The 14,722-nt window shown below is 50.4% G+C and overlaps 2 protein-coding genes across 4 annotated transcripts in view; one reads left to right on the top strand and one right to left on the bottom strand.

Moving 5' to 3' along the window:
* Positions 1 to 11,093, top strand: part of IGSF3 (immunoglobulin superfamily member 3) — a 91,560-nt gene extending 80,467 nt beyond the window's left edge. For all 3 annotated transcript variants that reach the window (XM_090120737.1, XM_090120728.1, XM_090120738.1), the window contains 4 exons: positions 1,947 to 2,357; positions 4,123 to 4,530; positions 7,373 to 7,807; positions 8,074 to 11,093. In XM_090120737.1, coding sequence (XP_089976863.1) covers positions 1,947 to 2,357; positions 4,123 to 4,530; positions 7,373 to 7,807; positions 8,074 to 8,324 — 1,505 coding nt within the window. In that variant the 3' untranslated portion in view covers positions 8,325 to 11,093. The remainder of the gene's footprint in view (positions 1 to 1,946; positions 2,358 to 4,122; positions 4,531 to 7,372; positions 7,808 to 8,073) is intronic.
* Positions 8,339 to 13,946, bottom strand: LOC149919872 (ADP-ribosylhydrolase ARH1-like). Its single transcript, XM_090140796.1, has 4 exons — positions 13,597 to 13,946; positions 12,366 to 12,742; positions 9,296 to 9,428; positions 8,339 to 8,510 (listed from the first exon to the last, which is right to left on the bottom strand). Exons 1-4 carry the CDS (start codon positions 13,944 to 13,946, stop codon positions 8,339 to 8,341), a joined length of 1,032 nt encoding a protein of 343 aa, XP_089996922.1.
* Between the last annotated feature and the right edge of the window lie 776 nt (positions 13,947 to 14,722).

Below are 14,722 nucleotides of genomic sequence, written 5' to 3' on the forward strand. Positions count from 1 at the left end.
TACACAGTTGCTATAGTAACAGAGGTTTCCTTAGTAACGGTTGCAGAAAATAATCCAGCACCAATTAAAAATAAACTGTTTGGAAAGGGGGCTGGGGGAGAAAGGAAGCTGCCGAGCATCACCTTCCACGTTATTGGCTCCTCTCTCGGGGACTCAGAAGATTGATTAATGCCTGAAATAACCTTCCTTAAGAGCCCAGAAGGTGGAATGGGCGGGTGGCTGAGGCTGCTGTCCTGGGCTGAAACAAAGGGGATGGATGCATGGTGTGCATCGGGTGGGGGGGGTGCCACAGAAATACAGTGATGTGATGCTAAATTTCTCCATTAAGTTGAAGTCTTTAAAGAGGAAGAACAAGGGGCTGCTTTCCCTCCTTCTCTCCCTCCACTGTCTGCGTGCCATGCCCGCAACACAGCCATCCAGGCTTTATTAGCATACTTATTAATGCCGTGGGCAGGGTGGGCTCCAGGGGAATGAGTTACCAGGATGCCTATCTCTGATACTGTATTGAAGCACAGAGTGTCACTATAGCAGGAGTTTCTCCTTTCTGTTTGATGTTGTTTGTGTGTACCCTCTGTCCCCCTGGACTCGTCACTCATCACTTGTGCCAGCAGGCATCTGAGACCCTGGGGTCCAGGGGAAGCTGGAAGGAAGGCAGAATTTGAAGTGAGAGAGGAGGCAGCGTGTCTTCCTTACAAACACGGGATGCGTGGGCCAGGTTTCCAGGGCATGGATCTGCACAGCTCCCCTGGCAGATTTCAGTATTCTGTGCCTGTAGTGCTGCGCTTCATGTCGTGCCTCTGGTACCCACTGGGTTTCATTAAGAGATTGGCAAGTTGTGCACGGGGACTGTTCACTCAGCAGCCCCCTGTTCAAGGGGTGCAGCCATGCGAGGTGGTGGTGGAGCTGGGAGGGGTCCAGATGGGCTGGCTGGAACAGCACAGTGCTATGGGCCTTCTGCGTCTCAGCTATCGCAAACCATTATAGGTTGTTATTGGGACACCCTTCATCAGTTATGCCTGAATGTCGACACTCAGGCGAAAGTGGGGGCAGAAACTGCATGTCTCTTCTGCCCTTTAGCTGGTGAGCTTTCCTCCAGGGCATACCCAGTGCAAGTGTCACATGAGGGCGCCTTGTATCCTCTGCAAGCAGCAGTGCCTTTGGTCCACACTCACTGCAGCTGCTTGAACACGTGCAGGGGAAGGCTCTGTCTGCTCCTACAGGGAGGGGGAAATTGGAAACCAGTGTCACTCTCTTCCCTACATGGACAAGACCTAATGTTGTCCTTGATGCTGTGACCACTCAGCGAGCAGGATGGGGACTGTCGTCATGCTTGGGAAGCAAGAACAGTGGTGTGTCTGCGGCTTCTCTCAGGTTACACAATGCATGGTGGACCTGGGGCTGGCAGTCCTGACCACTTCCTTGGCTGTAGTGTGTCTGTGGGTTACTTGTCCCGCCAGTGTGACAGCAGTAGAGGCTTGTTTAATTCACTCTTCCCGGAAATGGTTTTCTGTGAAACTACTCAACAGCTCATTGGTATAAGCTGTAAGTTGTGTGATTTCATCGTCAAAAAGCTCGCCCTTGTGTCTAGAGAACCGTTGTAGAGACAGGGAAGTTGAGCTTGGGTGTAGCCTTCTTGCTACTTTTGGTGCCTTAGACCACAGTGAGTTGAAAGGAAGGATTTTAGAGGAGAAACTATGAAAAAAGCAACTCTCTTGCTGAAAGGACCTGATGGGAGGATGCAGAAGTAGAAGGAAAGCAAAAAAAAGAGCTTTGGTGAGAGGACATCTAAATGCTTTTGTTCTGAAAGTCCAGTGCAAGTGGGACCCAGGCAAGTGCAGCCACACATGCAGCTAGGGGAGAGCTCTAGAGTCCTCCCCAAACAGGTGAGTTTCTCTTCTGTGTTCGTGCCTCACCTTTTCTCACCTTCCTTCGTCTCCCCCTGGCAGTGACCAAGCTGCAGGTGAGCAAGTCAAAGCGGAGCATCACCCTGGTGGAGAACCGCCCCATCCCGCTCAACTGCTCGGTGAAATCCCAAACCAGCCCCGACTCGCACTTTGCCGTGCTGTGGTACGTGCACAAGCCCTCCGACGCCGATGGCAAGCTCATCCTGAAGACCACCCACAGCTCAGCCTTCGAGTACGGCACCTACGCCGAGGAGGAGGGGCTGCGGGGCAGGCTGCAGTTCGAGCGCTCGGCGTCGGGAGGGCTCTTCAGCCTGACGGTCCAGCGGGCTGAGGTCCGCGACAGCGGCAGCTACTACTGCCATGTGGAGGAGTGGCTGCTCAGCCCCAACCACGCCTGGTACAAGCTGGCGGAGGAGGTGTCGGGACGGACCGAGGTCACCGTCAAGCAGCCAGGTACTGCACAGCGCGCTGGTGGCTTCCTCCCTGGTTGATTGAGCGCTTGCTCTCGTGCACATCTCATGCTGAGCAGCTGAGGTCCCCCACTCTACTTGCCTCTCAGCTTTGTCACCCACTCTTTGTATCCTCATGCCTCATCCTTGCACAAAGGGACATTCCCCCAGCATTGTGACCCTCCTTCACTTAGGCTGGGTTGATGTACATTCCAGCGTCCCACATGAAGGATGTCAGCCTCCCTCTATCAGAAAAGCTGCGGTAACCAACCTGGTTTCTTTATCCGCAAGAGCATCATGTAGCAAGAGTGTCAGCTAGCGACCTAATGAGAAAGAACTGCTGTGTGCCTGCCTAGGAAAGCATTGTCATGTTTTGCTGCACAGTCTGTATCTTGGCAGGCATAGAGAGTCTTATCTCTTTTCCCTCTGCACTGTATGCATGAGATGTGAGTAATGAGCTTAATGAGGTGGGGGAGCTGGCTGCCAGGAGGGGAGAAATCTGCTCTGGTGGTGGTTTCTGTGGTAAAGGACATCTCTGGTAATGACAGGCCAGCATAAGCTGGGGACAGAGCCCTGATTTCATGCAAAGAGGGGAGGCAGAGAGGCAAGGACCATCTCTGAGAGCAGTCTGCACCCCATGCATACTGAGGCAGAGCGTCATTACTTCACAAAGAAGCCTGCCGTGCTCCTGCTTGCCCCTATTTCAGAAAAAGAAAATCCTTCAGGAAGGGAGGAAACAGTTGGATAGCAGGACCAGAGTGAGATGCTAAGTGAATTTTCTCTTGTCTGGATTTGGCTAGCTCTGTGTAGACTATATCTGAAAGGGTGTGGGAAGGGTATCGGGTATGGTCCACAGCCAATGCCCAAAGTGTTTGTTCTCCTGGTTGTGCAGGGAACACAGAGTGCCAGAGCACACTGTTCATTGCTGGTCCCAGCTGCTTGTTTCCATCTGCAAGTTCCCAAGATGGCTGTGGGGCAGTCCAGGAGGGGAAAACTGTTATCTGCCCCCTCCTCTTCATCACCCACCTCTCACTGTGCAGTGCCAATTGCTTACTGCGGCAACTGTACCAGGAAAGTCCAAGCTGTGCCCCTTCATCGAGGCCGTGAAGGAATTAGGAGTGTACCACACGTCATTTTGCATAAAAGAGCTGATTGCAATCACTCCTGCTGTATCAATGAAGTTATGGAGCAGAAACCAGGGGCATTCCCAGTGCAGCGAAACACTGTGTGACTTTGCCCTTGTGCCACTTCTTGTTTTGCAGTGGTGTTTCCCTATAATCAGCTGTCCCTCCTCTGCTTTTTTTTCCCTTTTCCCAAAGCAGGAGAGCTTACTGGTTGGGGTGTGACCAGGCTCGTGCCTTCCACAACAGGAAAATGTGAGAAGATTGAGGTGTGACCTCTCTTCACGAAGTTTCATGCTTTCGGGACCCCCCAGGACCTAGTAGGAGAAGAAAAAAGTGGGGTTTCCCACTTTTCCATGCCAAATGGTCAGAAGGCCCTGAAGAACTCCAGTCTATTTTCTTTTCCTTCTCTCTTTCTTTTTTTTTTCCTCCTTTTCCTCTTTTTCTTCATCACACTATAGGATTGTAGACCTGAGGGAAAGGCGTGTGGGGAGACAAAGGACCCTTGCAGCCTTTGGTCACTTTGCATTTGAGGGAAGTGGTTAGCGGGCATGGTGGTGATGAGTTGACAGTTGACTAAATGATCATAATCTTAATTTTTTTTTATTTTTTTTTTTTTGTGTGTGTGTGTGTGGTCCTTTCCTGCAGATAACCGCCTGCACGTGAACCAAACCCACAGAAACATAACAGTGCTGGAGAACCAGTGGGTGATGTTAGAGTGCCAGGTCAGCAGCCGGACCAGCCCTTCCTCACAGCTCCAGGTGGAATGGTACGTCTGGCGGCCAGGCCATCCAGAGAAGGAAGCCGTGGCCCGACTGAGCCGTCAGAGCACTCTGCGCTACGGGGACCTGGCAACACTGGGGAATCTACGGGGCCGGCTCCACCTGGAGAGCCCATCACCGGGCCTCTACCTCCTCTCCATCCAGAACGCCACTGTGCGGGATAGCGGGGCCTATGACTGCCGTGTGGAGGAGTGGCTGCTTGACCCCAGCGACCGCTGGTATAAGCGGGCAGAGGACCTCTCTGGACTCACCACCCTCATCGTGAAGCAGCCAGGTGAGGAGGGTCTCATGCCACTGGCTTTGAGAAGTTCTGTGCCCTCTTGGATCAGTGCAACAGGGCACCATCTGTGTGTCACTGGTGGTGGGTCTGGGCAGAGGGTGGGAGCACTGTGCTCTGGGCCATGACAACACTTTCTTGGCTGTCTTCATTACCCCCTTATTTTTCGGAAAGAAGCATGCTGTAGACATATCCCAGATCTATCTAAGCTTTTGTCACCACTACACCTGTATTATTATTGTTTTTTTTAACAGCACATTTGTCAAATTCAGTAGAATAAACTTTAGATGTTATTCACATTTGGATTGAAAGTGAGACAACAGAAGCACTCTGTGCTTCTCAGACATGTGCCCAAGGCGCAGGGTCCTTGCATAGGAGGAAAGCAGCAGTGGAATCAAGGCATTTGCTGATGTGCAGGCAGTTTGGCATGATGCTGCTCCCTGTCCCACAGGTAAAGAAGCACATGTAGGGCATGCAGCTCCATGGCTTTGTGGGTTGAGACCAGGCAACTGGTTACTGGCTAGGAAGAGCCAGCCAGTATGAACAAGTGGATACTTGTTGGCCAGGCAGCATGAGAGGCCCCCCTCTCAGCCATAATAGTGGTTCAGGTAGCCTCTGTTCCATAACACTGTTTTGGCCATGTCCAGACTCAGAGTGGCAGGGATCAGGATGTTTTTCATACTTTCCTTTGACTTTGGGGGAAAAAGTGCTGAAGAACTTCAAAGCAGGGAGAAAATTCCAGTTCTGTCAGTTTTAATAATAAATAACAAGAGGCAAGGACAATTTGCCTTGGGAAATACAGATTCTCTAGCTTTGAGGCAAGTGACTCCATATTAAATGCCTGTTGGAAAAGAAGGCTGTATGTCCAACAAAAGTTGTAGTCCTGACTCGCTGGGTACCTTCCAGCTTTTAAAAAAAAATGCACTCTTCAAGTATCTTTTGGTGCTATATGCTTGCACATTTCAGCACGGTGTCAACCATGTAGCTCTGCCACAGAGCTGGCAAAACAGTACAGTTCTGGGAAGGTTTTTGCTATAATTCCTTGCAGAGAAGATTTATGCTGCAGAGCAAGAGTTGTCTCAGGGGACAGCCCAGCTTTTGTTCTCAAAGTCCTTGCTCTCAAAGCTTCTCTGTGTGAGATGGCTTCAGCAGAGGGTCCCCAGAGCCCCTGGGCAGTCCCTGTACCTTGTGTGCCTGCACAGTGTGAGTGCAGCTCCTCATTCAGGCTAAACATTGCCAGACTTAGTGGATGAGGGGCTGAGTATGAGGGGAAATCCTTTAGACCCTTTCTGAATTGTGGGAAGATGTGGAGTGGGAAGAAGAGGATGAGTTGGGGGTGCACTAATTCAAGATATATAGATATGTATGAAGTGTTTTGTTGTTGTTTGTTTTTCCTTCATGGCAGGCGGTACCTAAAAAATGACTGAATTTAAAAATAGATAGCTTGTGACTCACATCTCATTAGTGAGGATCTCCATACTCATTTTCCAGTACCATAGTTGTGAGCAAAGAGGGAAAAAAAAAAAAGCCTCTCGGCATCTTCAGAGTGCAGTTCTCTTTCTGTTTAACTTGCTGAGATGGGGGAGGCTGTTTGTTTTGACAAGCCATTTCCTTCCCTTCCTCCTTTTTACCTCAGAAGTCCCTGAAATCTCAAGGCTTACCTCATTCCTGTAGGAATCTCCTGAGGAAGATGGGAGCTGAAAATGCTGTTGCCTACAGCCTTAACAGCTCTGGCCTTAATGAAAATTTTCCACAGGGAAAACATATAGGACTGGTGCCATAGTGCAAAGCCCATTCTCCTTCTCCTTGGGGAGGGCACCCACAGCCTGTAGACCTCACTCTGGGGCACAGCAGTACCTGGTGTCCTCTCCCACAGGGCCCTCTCCCACCCAGCTACCTGCAAGAGGTAGGGCTTGCCCTGCTGTCAGTGTTAGAGAAGAAAGGAGCCTCTCAGTGAGCTGCTGCCTTGCCCTTCGTGCTGAACTCGTGCATTAGAAGGGGCTTTTAATCTTTAAATGAAAGCTTAGATCTGGGCTGATTGTGATCCCCAGAGTATGCGTTCCCTGGCAGGATGACTAAATCAGATGTTAATTGCTCCTGAAGTCAGCCTTTAATCAACTCATCTTAGGTTCTGGCTACTGTATCTCAGTTAGCTAAAAACATCCCTTTAGCCTTGCAGCAAGAAAAAAAAAACAGAGAAACGTTAGGAAGCGTCCTTGCTGTTTTTGTTCTGCGGTCATTTCTGCAGAGATGCCTATTAACTAATTAACTTCCCTACTCACTGGAAAAAAAAAAAATCTGTCCTCACACGCATTAGACATAGTGATTTTTCAAGTCCTTTGGGCAGTTTTGGGCATGCTAAGAGTGGAGTGAAATACACTGTGCTCTGGCAGCTGAGCAGTTGTGATTACTCCTCAGTGCCTGCTGATACCTCCCGGCACATCCTTTAGTGTATCTGTGTGAGCTGCAGCAACACAGAGCTGTCAGTTAGCAAGCTCCACTTTGGCTCTGGGCCAGGCAGAGCACAGCGAGCTGAGGATGCTGCTTCTGTGGGGTTGGCAGTACGGGTGCCTGTGGGACTCGGCAGGTTGTGTCAAGCTTTTGGATTTTGCCTGAGTTGCACCGGCATTGCAACTGGTGGTTTTCAAGAGAAGGGTAGATGTGGCACTGAGGTATGTGGTTTGTGGGCATGGGGGGAATGGACTGATGGTTGGCCTGGGTGATCTTAGTGGTCTTTTCTGACCTTAATGATTCTGTGATTATGTGTTTGTGCTGGGAAAAGGTGGCTTTGCAGACAGCATTTTGCTCCACACTCACCTCTCCTCTTTCATTATCTCAGAGCCCACCTTGCAGGTGGACACGGCCACTGCCAACCTCACAGTGCAGGAGAGGGAGTCCTTCCAGCTGGACTGCACTATTCTGTCCCGTTCCAGCCCTGAGTCTCACTTTGCAGTGACGTGGTACAACCTCCGAGCCAAAGAGGTGGGTGGCCGTGCTGAAGAGGAAGAGAAGGAAGAAGAGGAGGGAAAGGAGGAGGTGCTGAGCGTGGGCCGTGACACCATCTTCAGTTCCGGGACAGGTCGCTGGCAGGACCGCCTGTGCTTCCAGCGGCTCTCAGCAGTGCTCTTCCGCCTGACAGTGCTGCAGGCCAGTGGGACTGACACAGGCAACTACTCGTGCCGTGTGGAGGAGTGGCTGGCAGACCCCAGCGGCGTGTGGTACCGGCTGGCTGAGGAGGAGTCAGGCACAGTTGCTGTTCATGTGCAGGATGCAGGTGAGAAGAGGCGATGTCCCCACGCATCCCACCCTTTCTCTAGGGAATTCTCTAGCACTCATGAAACTCTTAGCGGGAGATAAACCTGAAACATGGCCTGTAATGCCTTTCTTCTGGTACTTCGTTTTCCAGTATTGATGTCTTTCTCATAGTGCAATCACCTGAATTGATATAGATTAATAAGCATTTGGTTTTATGTTTCTGAAAGCTTGTAGGCTGTTGCATTGCAGAGAAGGTGTAAAATGTGACATCCTTCATCTTTTCAGGTTCCACCCTGCAGTCTGTCATCTGCTCCAATGATGCCCTTTTCTACTTTGTCTTCTTCTACCCATTCCCCATCTTCGGCATCTTGATCATCACCATCCTCCTGGTGCGGTTCAAGAGCCGGAACTCCAGCAAGAATTCGGAGGGCAAGAATGGGGTTCCCTTGCTGTGGATCAAAGAGCCGCACCTCAACTACTCACCCACTTGCCTAGAGCCACCGGTGCTCAGCATCCACCCAGGAACCATAGACTAAAGGGGCAGAGGCTCTCAGGAGGACATGCAGAGAGAGAGAGGCAGAGGCACGCCAGGAGCCCTGAGGAAGAGTGGTTCTTGTTGTTCATGTTTCAGTTGTTTCAGCGTCTGTGCTCCAATGCAGCAGCTGAGCTCTGTGGAGCGCACAGCCAGCGTGGATGGGAAGGTCTGAGGCTTCTTCCAGCACCTGTGAGAACGCACCCAGCCACTGAGACAGACCGGAGGCCTGTGCGTTTGCTGTACATAGCAGATGTTCCTCTTGTTAATTTTTGATCCCATCAGTTGTTGTCCTTTGGGACATTACTTTTTTGTCGTCGTTTCTGTTTAGTCTCCTGAAGAGCTGTAGGCTTCCCCCTCTCTCCACAGAGCAAGAAGTTCCCAGGGTGCTTTTGGTCCTGGGACCATCTCTATGGAGGTTAATGTGTCTGTTTACCAAAACAGACCTTGTTTTTCCTCCCATTACTCTGTGCCATGGTGAAGAAGGTCTTTTTCCCAAGGTGTGCTGAGCCAGCCACTCCCTCTTTGATGTCAGATAAAGCCAGGACCACGTCCTAACGGGCAGGTTGGGGTATTAGGAAGTCCATCTCAAAACTGGCTTTGTCCTCATCATCTTTGTGCCTCCGCATTACTGTTCTCTAAGGAGGAGGCATTTCACCTTTTGGGAGCATTTCCTGGTATTGGAGAAGCTGAATGCTCAGTGCATCACAATGAGGACAGAAGCAATTTTGTTTATCTCCAGGAACTGAATGAGGGGATGGAAGGAAGATACCTGAAAGCTCTGACTTTGTTGGTTGCCAAGAGAGTCCTCTTACGGTCCAGCATACCAGAGATTGGCTTCTCCGTGTCTCTATGCTGCCACCTCTGACAAGGCAGCTCCCCTCTGTGCCCTGCTTGCCTGGGATGGGTGGCTGGATCCAGTCTCTGAAGGCTTCAACTTGACCAAAGTAGTGACTAAAGAAAGGGGGAAAGTACCAGAGGTTGGATTTCCACTCCCTGGGTGGCTCAACCAAGGAGCCCATTCGCAGCCACACAGTGAGGATATGCAGGTAACCTCGTGTCACCAGGGTTTCCCACACCTTGCACTGCTTCCCAGTGCGAGCTTGGACTGGATAAGGGGCCTGCGGCACATTTACTCCCTGGGGGCTCCCATGTCCCTCTGGGTTGAGAGAAATCTCCTATGTGTGTGTCTGCGTATGCCATCTCCAGGACTTCAGGAGGAGAAACCATTTCATCATATGACCTCTCTCCTGGCAAAGTCATCTGCTCTTGTTGTGCACCACCTCTGTGACAGTAAATGCTGTTCTTTCTGTGAAAGATATGGCTCTCACAAAGCAAACCAGGGCTCTCTCCAAATGGGGCACCTGTGTTCGAGTACCCCATACTGCCAAGTACCCTTGCTGTGTCCTGTGGAGGAAACCGCCTCCTCCCCGATACACCCTAAGCATTTTGTCTGGCGGAAGAAAATGTTTGCCAAAAACGGCCTTTTGTTGTCTTCCTTGATGTCTTCCTGGCAAATCCAGCCATTTCTTTTTTGCAGCATGGCTGAAGCCAACTGGGGCAGATGGGTGCAACTACAAGACCCCCTGCCTCGTCTGAGAGAGGTGCCATGCCTACAGCTGCTGTCCTCTTCAGGAGGGTCAGACAGCTCTTTGAGAAGAGAAGGGAACTTCAGCAGATGCTCTGTAGCACTCATGGGTTGATCCCCAATGCCTTGATATTCTGGAGGTGGTGAAGCCTCAGGTGGGAGATCTGCACAGCACATTCTCTAGAAGATGAGCTACAAGAGGAGCTTGCATCTTCCCACATGGATGCAGACAGTCCCATTCCAGCGATGGGGGAGCCCACCAGACCTTTGATGTCGACCACCTCTACTCCTTCACAAGAATGGTATTTGGTTCTTCTGCTGAGAAGCCCAAATTTAACTCATCCCTCTGCAGAGTCTCTCTCCTTGAGACATAATTGCTTACTGGCCCCATATGCATAATTATGCATAATATCACAGTTCTATATATATATACATATATATATATATATATATATATATATACATACCACGCACCCACGCACTTGTCTTCCCTTTCTGGATAAAACTGCAAAGAGAGGAGTGGGATGAAAAGTGAATGGAACTGAAGAACCATGACACGAACAACAGCAGCTGCAGCCAGTGGGTATTGTTTCATAAATGTAGTGTCTCTTGTACATACTGCTCCAGGGCAGGAACTGCAATTCATTTCAGCTTTAAAGGAAAAAGAGAAAGTCAGCAGGAGCTCTTCTTCCAGCGCATGCGCTGCATCTGAACCGAGCTCCTTCTCCCAGCCTGCTGCCCCAACAGCACTGCCCAGACCAGGGCTCCGGTGGAGGGCTTTCCTCTGGCCCCCTCCCCATGGCCAAAAATCATCCCTCCCCAGCCCAGCAGCTCTTGCACCGAGCCCAGGTTTTGCCAGGAAGCGGCACCTGTGATGGTCCAGAAAGTACCTTGCCAGTGACGTTTCTTCATTGTTTTGGCAGTGTGTTGCCCAGTCTCAGACGTCTCTGTTTTTATAGGCGGACTCTAATGAGTTTCAACATTAAGCTTTTCAGACCACTCTCTCTGCTGTAACTTTCTGTTATGAACCCAAGATGAAAGAGAGATAGCTTATCCATGCATGATGTCGGAAAAATGTTTGGGATTTTTTTTTAAAGAACAAAAAAAAACTTTGTACTATGTTGCACTAAAACATGTTTTATACAACACACCCGAGAACTGTAGTAAACTGTGTTGAAATTGTGATTCGTACTGCTGCTGCTGTTTGTCTGATCTGGGGTTTCATTGCGCCTTTATGCACAGTCTCTGCATAACGGTGTGCTGAATTCCAGAGCCAACTCCCCATGTTGGGCAGCCTTTCCCTCCAGCCCTGTTCTCCACTGCAATAACTCCATCCTCCCCAGCAGTGCTTCACCACTCATCCAGGTGGAGCCTATGGGCACCGTGTCCCCTCTGGCTCTCCCAGCATACTCCCCCTTCCCATCCCCTTCTTCAGTGGAAAATAGTGTTTAACAGAGACATTCCAAGGTGATGTATTGAATGGGACACGCTGTTTTTGAAATTGTTCTTGGAATAATAAGTATTTTACTGTGCAATAGTCTGGATTTAAAGAAACATTTTTTAATGGAGTAATACATGGTAAGTGGTAAGCAAATAACCATTAACACAAATAATCGTTGCTGTAAGCAGATAAGTATAATTGACTACAGAAGCTACTGAAGTTGATGTAAAATGCAACCTCCTAATGTTCTCTTTATACCCACCCTTATCTTCCATACCTTATCTTCCATACCTTATCTTCCATACCACACATACAGGTGTGGTCACTAGGGCCTACATCCCCTGTTAACTGAACTGAGCATGATACATTCCTACACATAGAGCAATAGTGCCATGAAGCTGCACAATGCACTCGAGATGTAGCAGCAGAGTTTCTGTTTCTTTCTACACTCATACAAAACAAACAAAAAAATGCAATCTGCTAAAATAATCAGGTAAGAAGGCTTTTTTGTTCCTGAGGCAACTGGCTGTTTGCTCCCTTCCCTAGTGGGCTGTCTGGGGCAATATCTGTTGTAATCACTGTGCAGAAGAGGAGAGCTTTTAGAGCTGGTGACAGTTCTTGCTGACAGTACAGTACAAGGTAATGAGCTTGTATTAGCCATCGCTGGTTTACTGCAAAGCATCTCTGCCAGCCCTGTAGTCAGGCATGAGAATCCCTGACCCTCTTTGGCATGCTTAGAGTGGGAGGACCCTGTTTTGGGGCAGCTTGTGTGCATTTTGCTGCCTGTCCAGCTGCTGGAGCATTGCTGGCAGCGCTGCAGTGGGTGCTCCTCTGCTTGAGGAGCAGAGGAGGAGGGAATTTTCAGCTCAGCTGCTTGCAGGTTGGGTATGCTGCTGCATGCTCCCACCAAACCCCCACCAAGCCCTCAAATGGTCTTCCTGCTGAAGCGAAAACAGTGACAGAAAATGCAAGCCTCATCCTGACCTACCCTCAAATATATTAAACCTGGGAAATACGGTACAACTCCTTGGCCACCTGCTCCAGGCGCTCCCTGTACTCCAGGTCAGAGTAGAGGGAGGAGGCAATGCCACGGAAGCCGTGCATGGCCCCCCACCAGCAAGCTGCAATGGCAGCAGTGGAGTCACTGTCTCCCCCATGGAAGAAAGCACGGTGAGCCAGCTCTGTCCAGGAGTCCCCTGCACCCAGCAGTGCATCGTAGGCAATCATGGGGGCATCATGTCCACTGCTGCCCCCCCAGCCACTGTAGCTGAGGGAGGTGTAAAAAGAATCCCTCTCTTCCACACCGTACTTGGAGGGGAAAGTGGGTGGCGAGACCCCGTCCAAGATGCCTCTCTCTTTCAGGTACGCTTTCCATTGCTCTTCAAAGTAAGACCTAGAAGCACAGAATCATTGCAGTTGGAAAAGATCACTAAAATCACCCAGTCCAACCACCAGCCCATCCCCACCATGCCCACTAGCCATGTCCCTCAGGGTCACATCCACACGGTTCTTGAACACCTCCAGGGACTGTGACTCTCCCACCTCCCTGGGCAGCCTGTCCCACTGCCTCTTTCTGAGAAGAGATGTTTCCTAATTTCCAACCTGAACCTACAATAAGAGGAGTCCTGCTGCCAAATTATACAGCCTGACTGCCTGAAAACATGCCTCCAAAAGAGCCCGGAGCAGCAGCTCAGCATCATGGCAGGCATCCCCTGTTGTTGGAAGGGACAGGATTTACAGTAAGAGGCACTGAGATTTCCCCTCTCTTCAGCCACATGGGTGAAGGCAGCCTAGCACCTGCCGCTGTCACCTCAAAGGATTTAAAGGCTCAGACCGAGAACTGAGTCACCCATAAGATTCAGAGTGCCTCTGTGCAGAGCCACACTGGGTGCACGTCCCCATTTGGTTACCACTTTCAGACTGAGCTCAGCCCCATGCCTGGTTCTGTTCCCCAGCCCTGCTTCTCATCTTTCATCAGATCATGGCTGAGATGAAAAGCCTGGCTGCCTTATATCAGGTCCAAAAAACGCTATGTGACACTAAACCTGCCATTTGTATGTTAGATATATTTTTCCCAAGCCCATTGGATCCCATGGCAACCTTCTTCAACCTTAGCGATCTCAGCCCTCAGCTCCTCCTCCTCAGAGTCCACCATAACGTGACTCCTCAAGCTTAGGAACGAACGGAGCTCGCCCTCCTGTGCTCTAGGTTCACTTTGCTCCCACAGAACCTATCCCAGCAGCTCACCAGTGCTTCATGTTCTCCTCCACAAAGGAACCAGCACTGCGCACGTAGGCCTTTGCACTCGGCAGCACATCCAGCAGCTGCTTCCCCCAGGCCAGGGGCGGCACGCCATTCACCGCAAGTGCAGTGAAGAGAGCAGAGGCCAGAGAGCCCAGGTAGCCGGTGGGATTGTGGTGAGTCATCCGGCCGCTCTCAATACTGACTTTCACCAGCGTGTCCAGCTCAGCAGCACGGTGGAAACGCAGCCCGATGCACATGGAGCGCATGGCGGCCCCGCAGCCACCCCCCTTGGGGCTGAAGGGAGCCTTCCAGGTCTCTGGTCTCCTCGGGTCCAGTTTCAGTGCGTTGTCCATACATGTTTCACCTGGGCAGGGAAAGAGAGCCAGTGCTGGTAACGTGCCCCTCCGCACTGGAGCACAGTACTTGCCGGTGCTGCATGCAGGGGGGTCTCTCAGGGACCATTATTTGGTGCAAGGGATTCGGGCTTCCCTGAGAAAACAGCTGCTGTCTCCTGCCTGAAATTGCCAGCGCATCCTGGGTATTCATTCCCAGGGAGAGCCAGTCGTTCTGATTTGTGAAAATAATTAAAAAGCCCAGGGGGGTAAAAAACAATCCCCTGCTGATTTATGTGTGTAACTGTTACTGTTAATATTTGCATTGCATGTTTCTTGATAGCATCTATAAAGCACACATACTGTATATGCTAGGTATGTTACGCACACACGGATCTAGACACCTAGATGGACATAAACAGAAGGGAAATTTGGAGGGCCATCAGATCACATCGATCCCAACTCATTGCAAGAATGAGTACCTCTCCTTTTTTCCTGATAGCTGTTCAACTCTTCCACAGGAGCCGTTAATGACAGAGAGCCACCAGGCTGCCCAGAAATCCTTCCCAGTGCCTCGGCCACTAGGAAATGTTCTCTGCAAGAAACCCAGATCTCCCTCACTGTAGTTTTGCTTTGTCGGAAAGTGATAAATTAAGTACTTGCCTCGTGGCAACAAGGTTGTGTGTATCTGGCTTTGCCTTGCTTCTCCTAAATCAGCTGAAGAACAACTGCAGTTGCTCTCTGAGCAGAGTCACTAGCAGCTAACTGTGAGGAGACTGCAAAAGGTGCAGTGGGCG

This window comes from Phasianus colchicus, chromosome 1 (genome assembly GCF_987193195.1).
Source record: "Phasianus colchicus chromosome 1, bPhaCol1.hap1.1, whole genome shotgun sequence".
NCBI classification, from domain to species: Eukaryota; Metazoa; Chordata; class Aves; order Galliformes; family Phasianidae; genus Phasianus; species Phasianus colchicus.

Coding starts and splice junctions, on each gene's coding strand:
- LOC149919872 (XM_090140796.1), bottom strand. CDS start 13,946: ATGGACAACGCACTGAAACTGGACCCGAGGAGACCAGAGACCTGGAAG. Junction 9,429..12,365: donor GGTGGCCAAGGAGTTGTACC/GTATTTCCCAGG, acceptor CCCCTTATCCAG/TCCAAGCTCGCACTGGGAAG. Junction 8,511..9,295: donor GAGTGGAAATCCAACCTCTG/GTACTTTCCCCC, acceptor GCGTTCTCACAG/GTGCTGGAAGAAGCCTCAGA.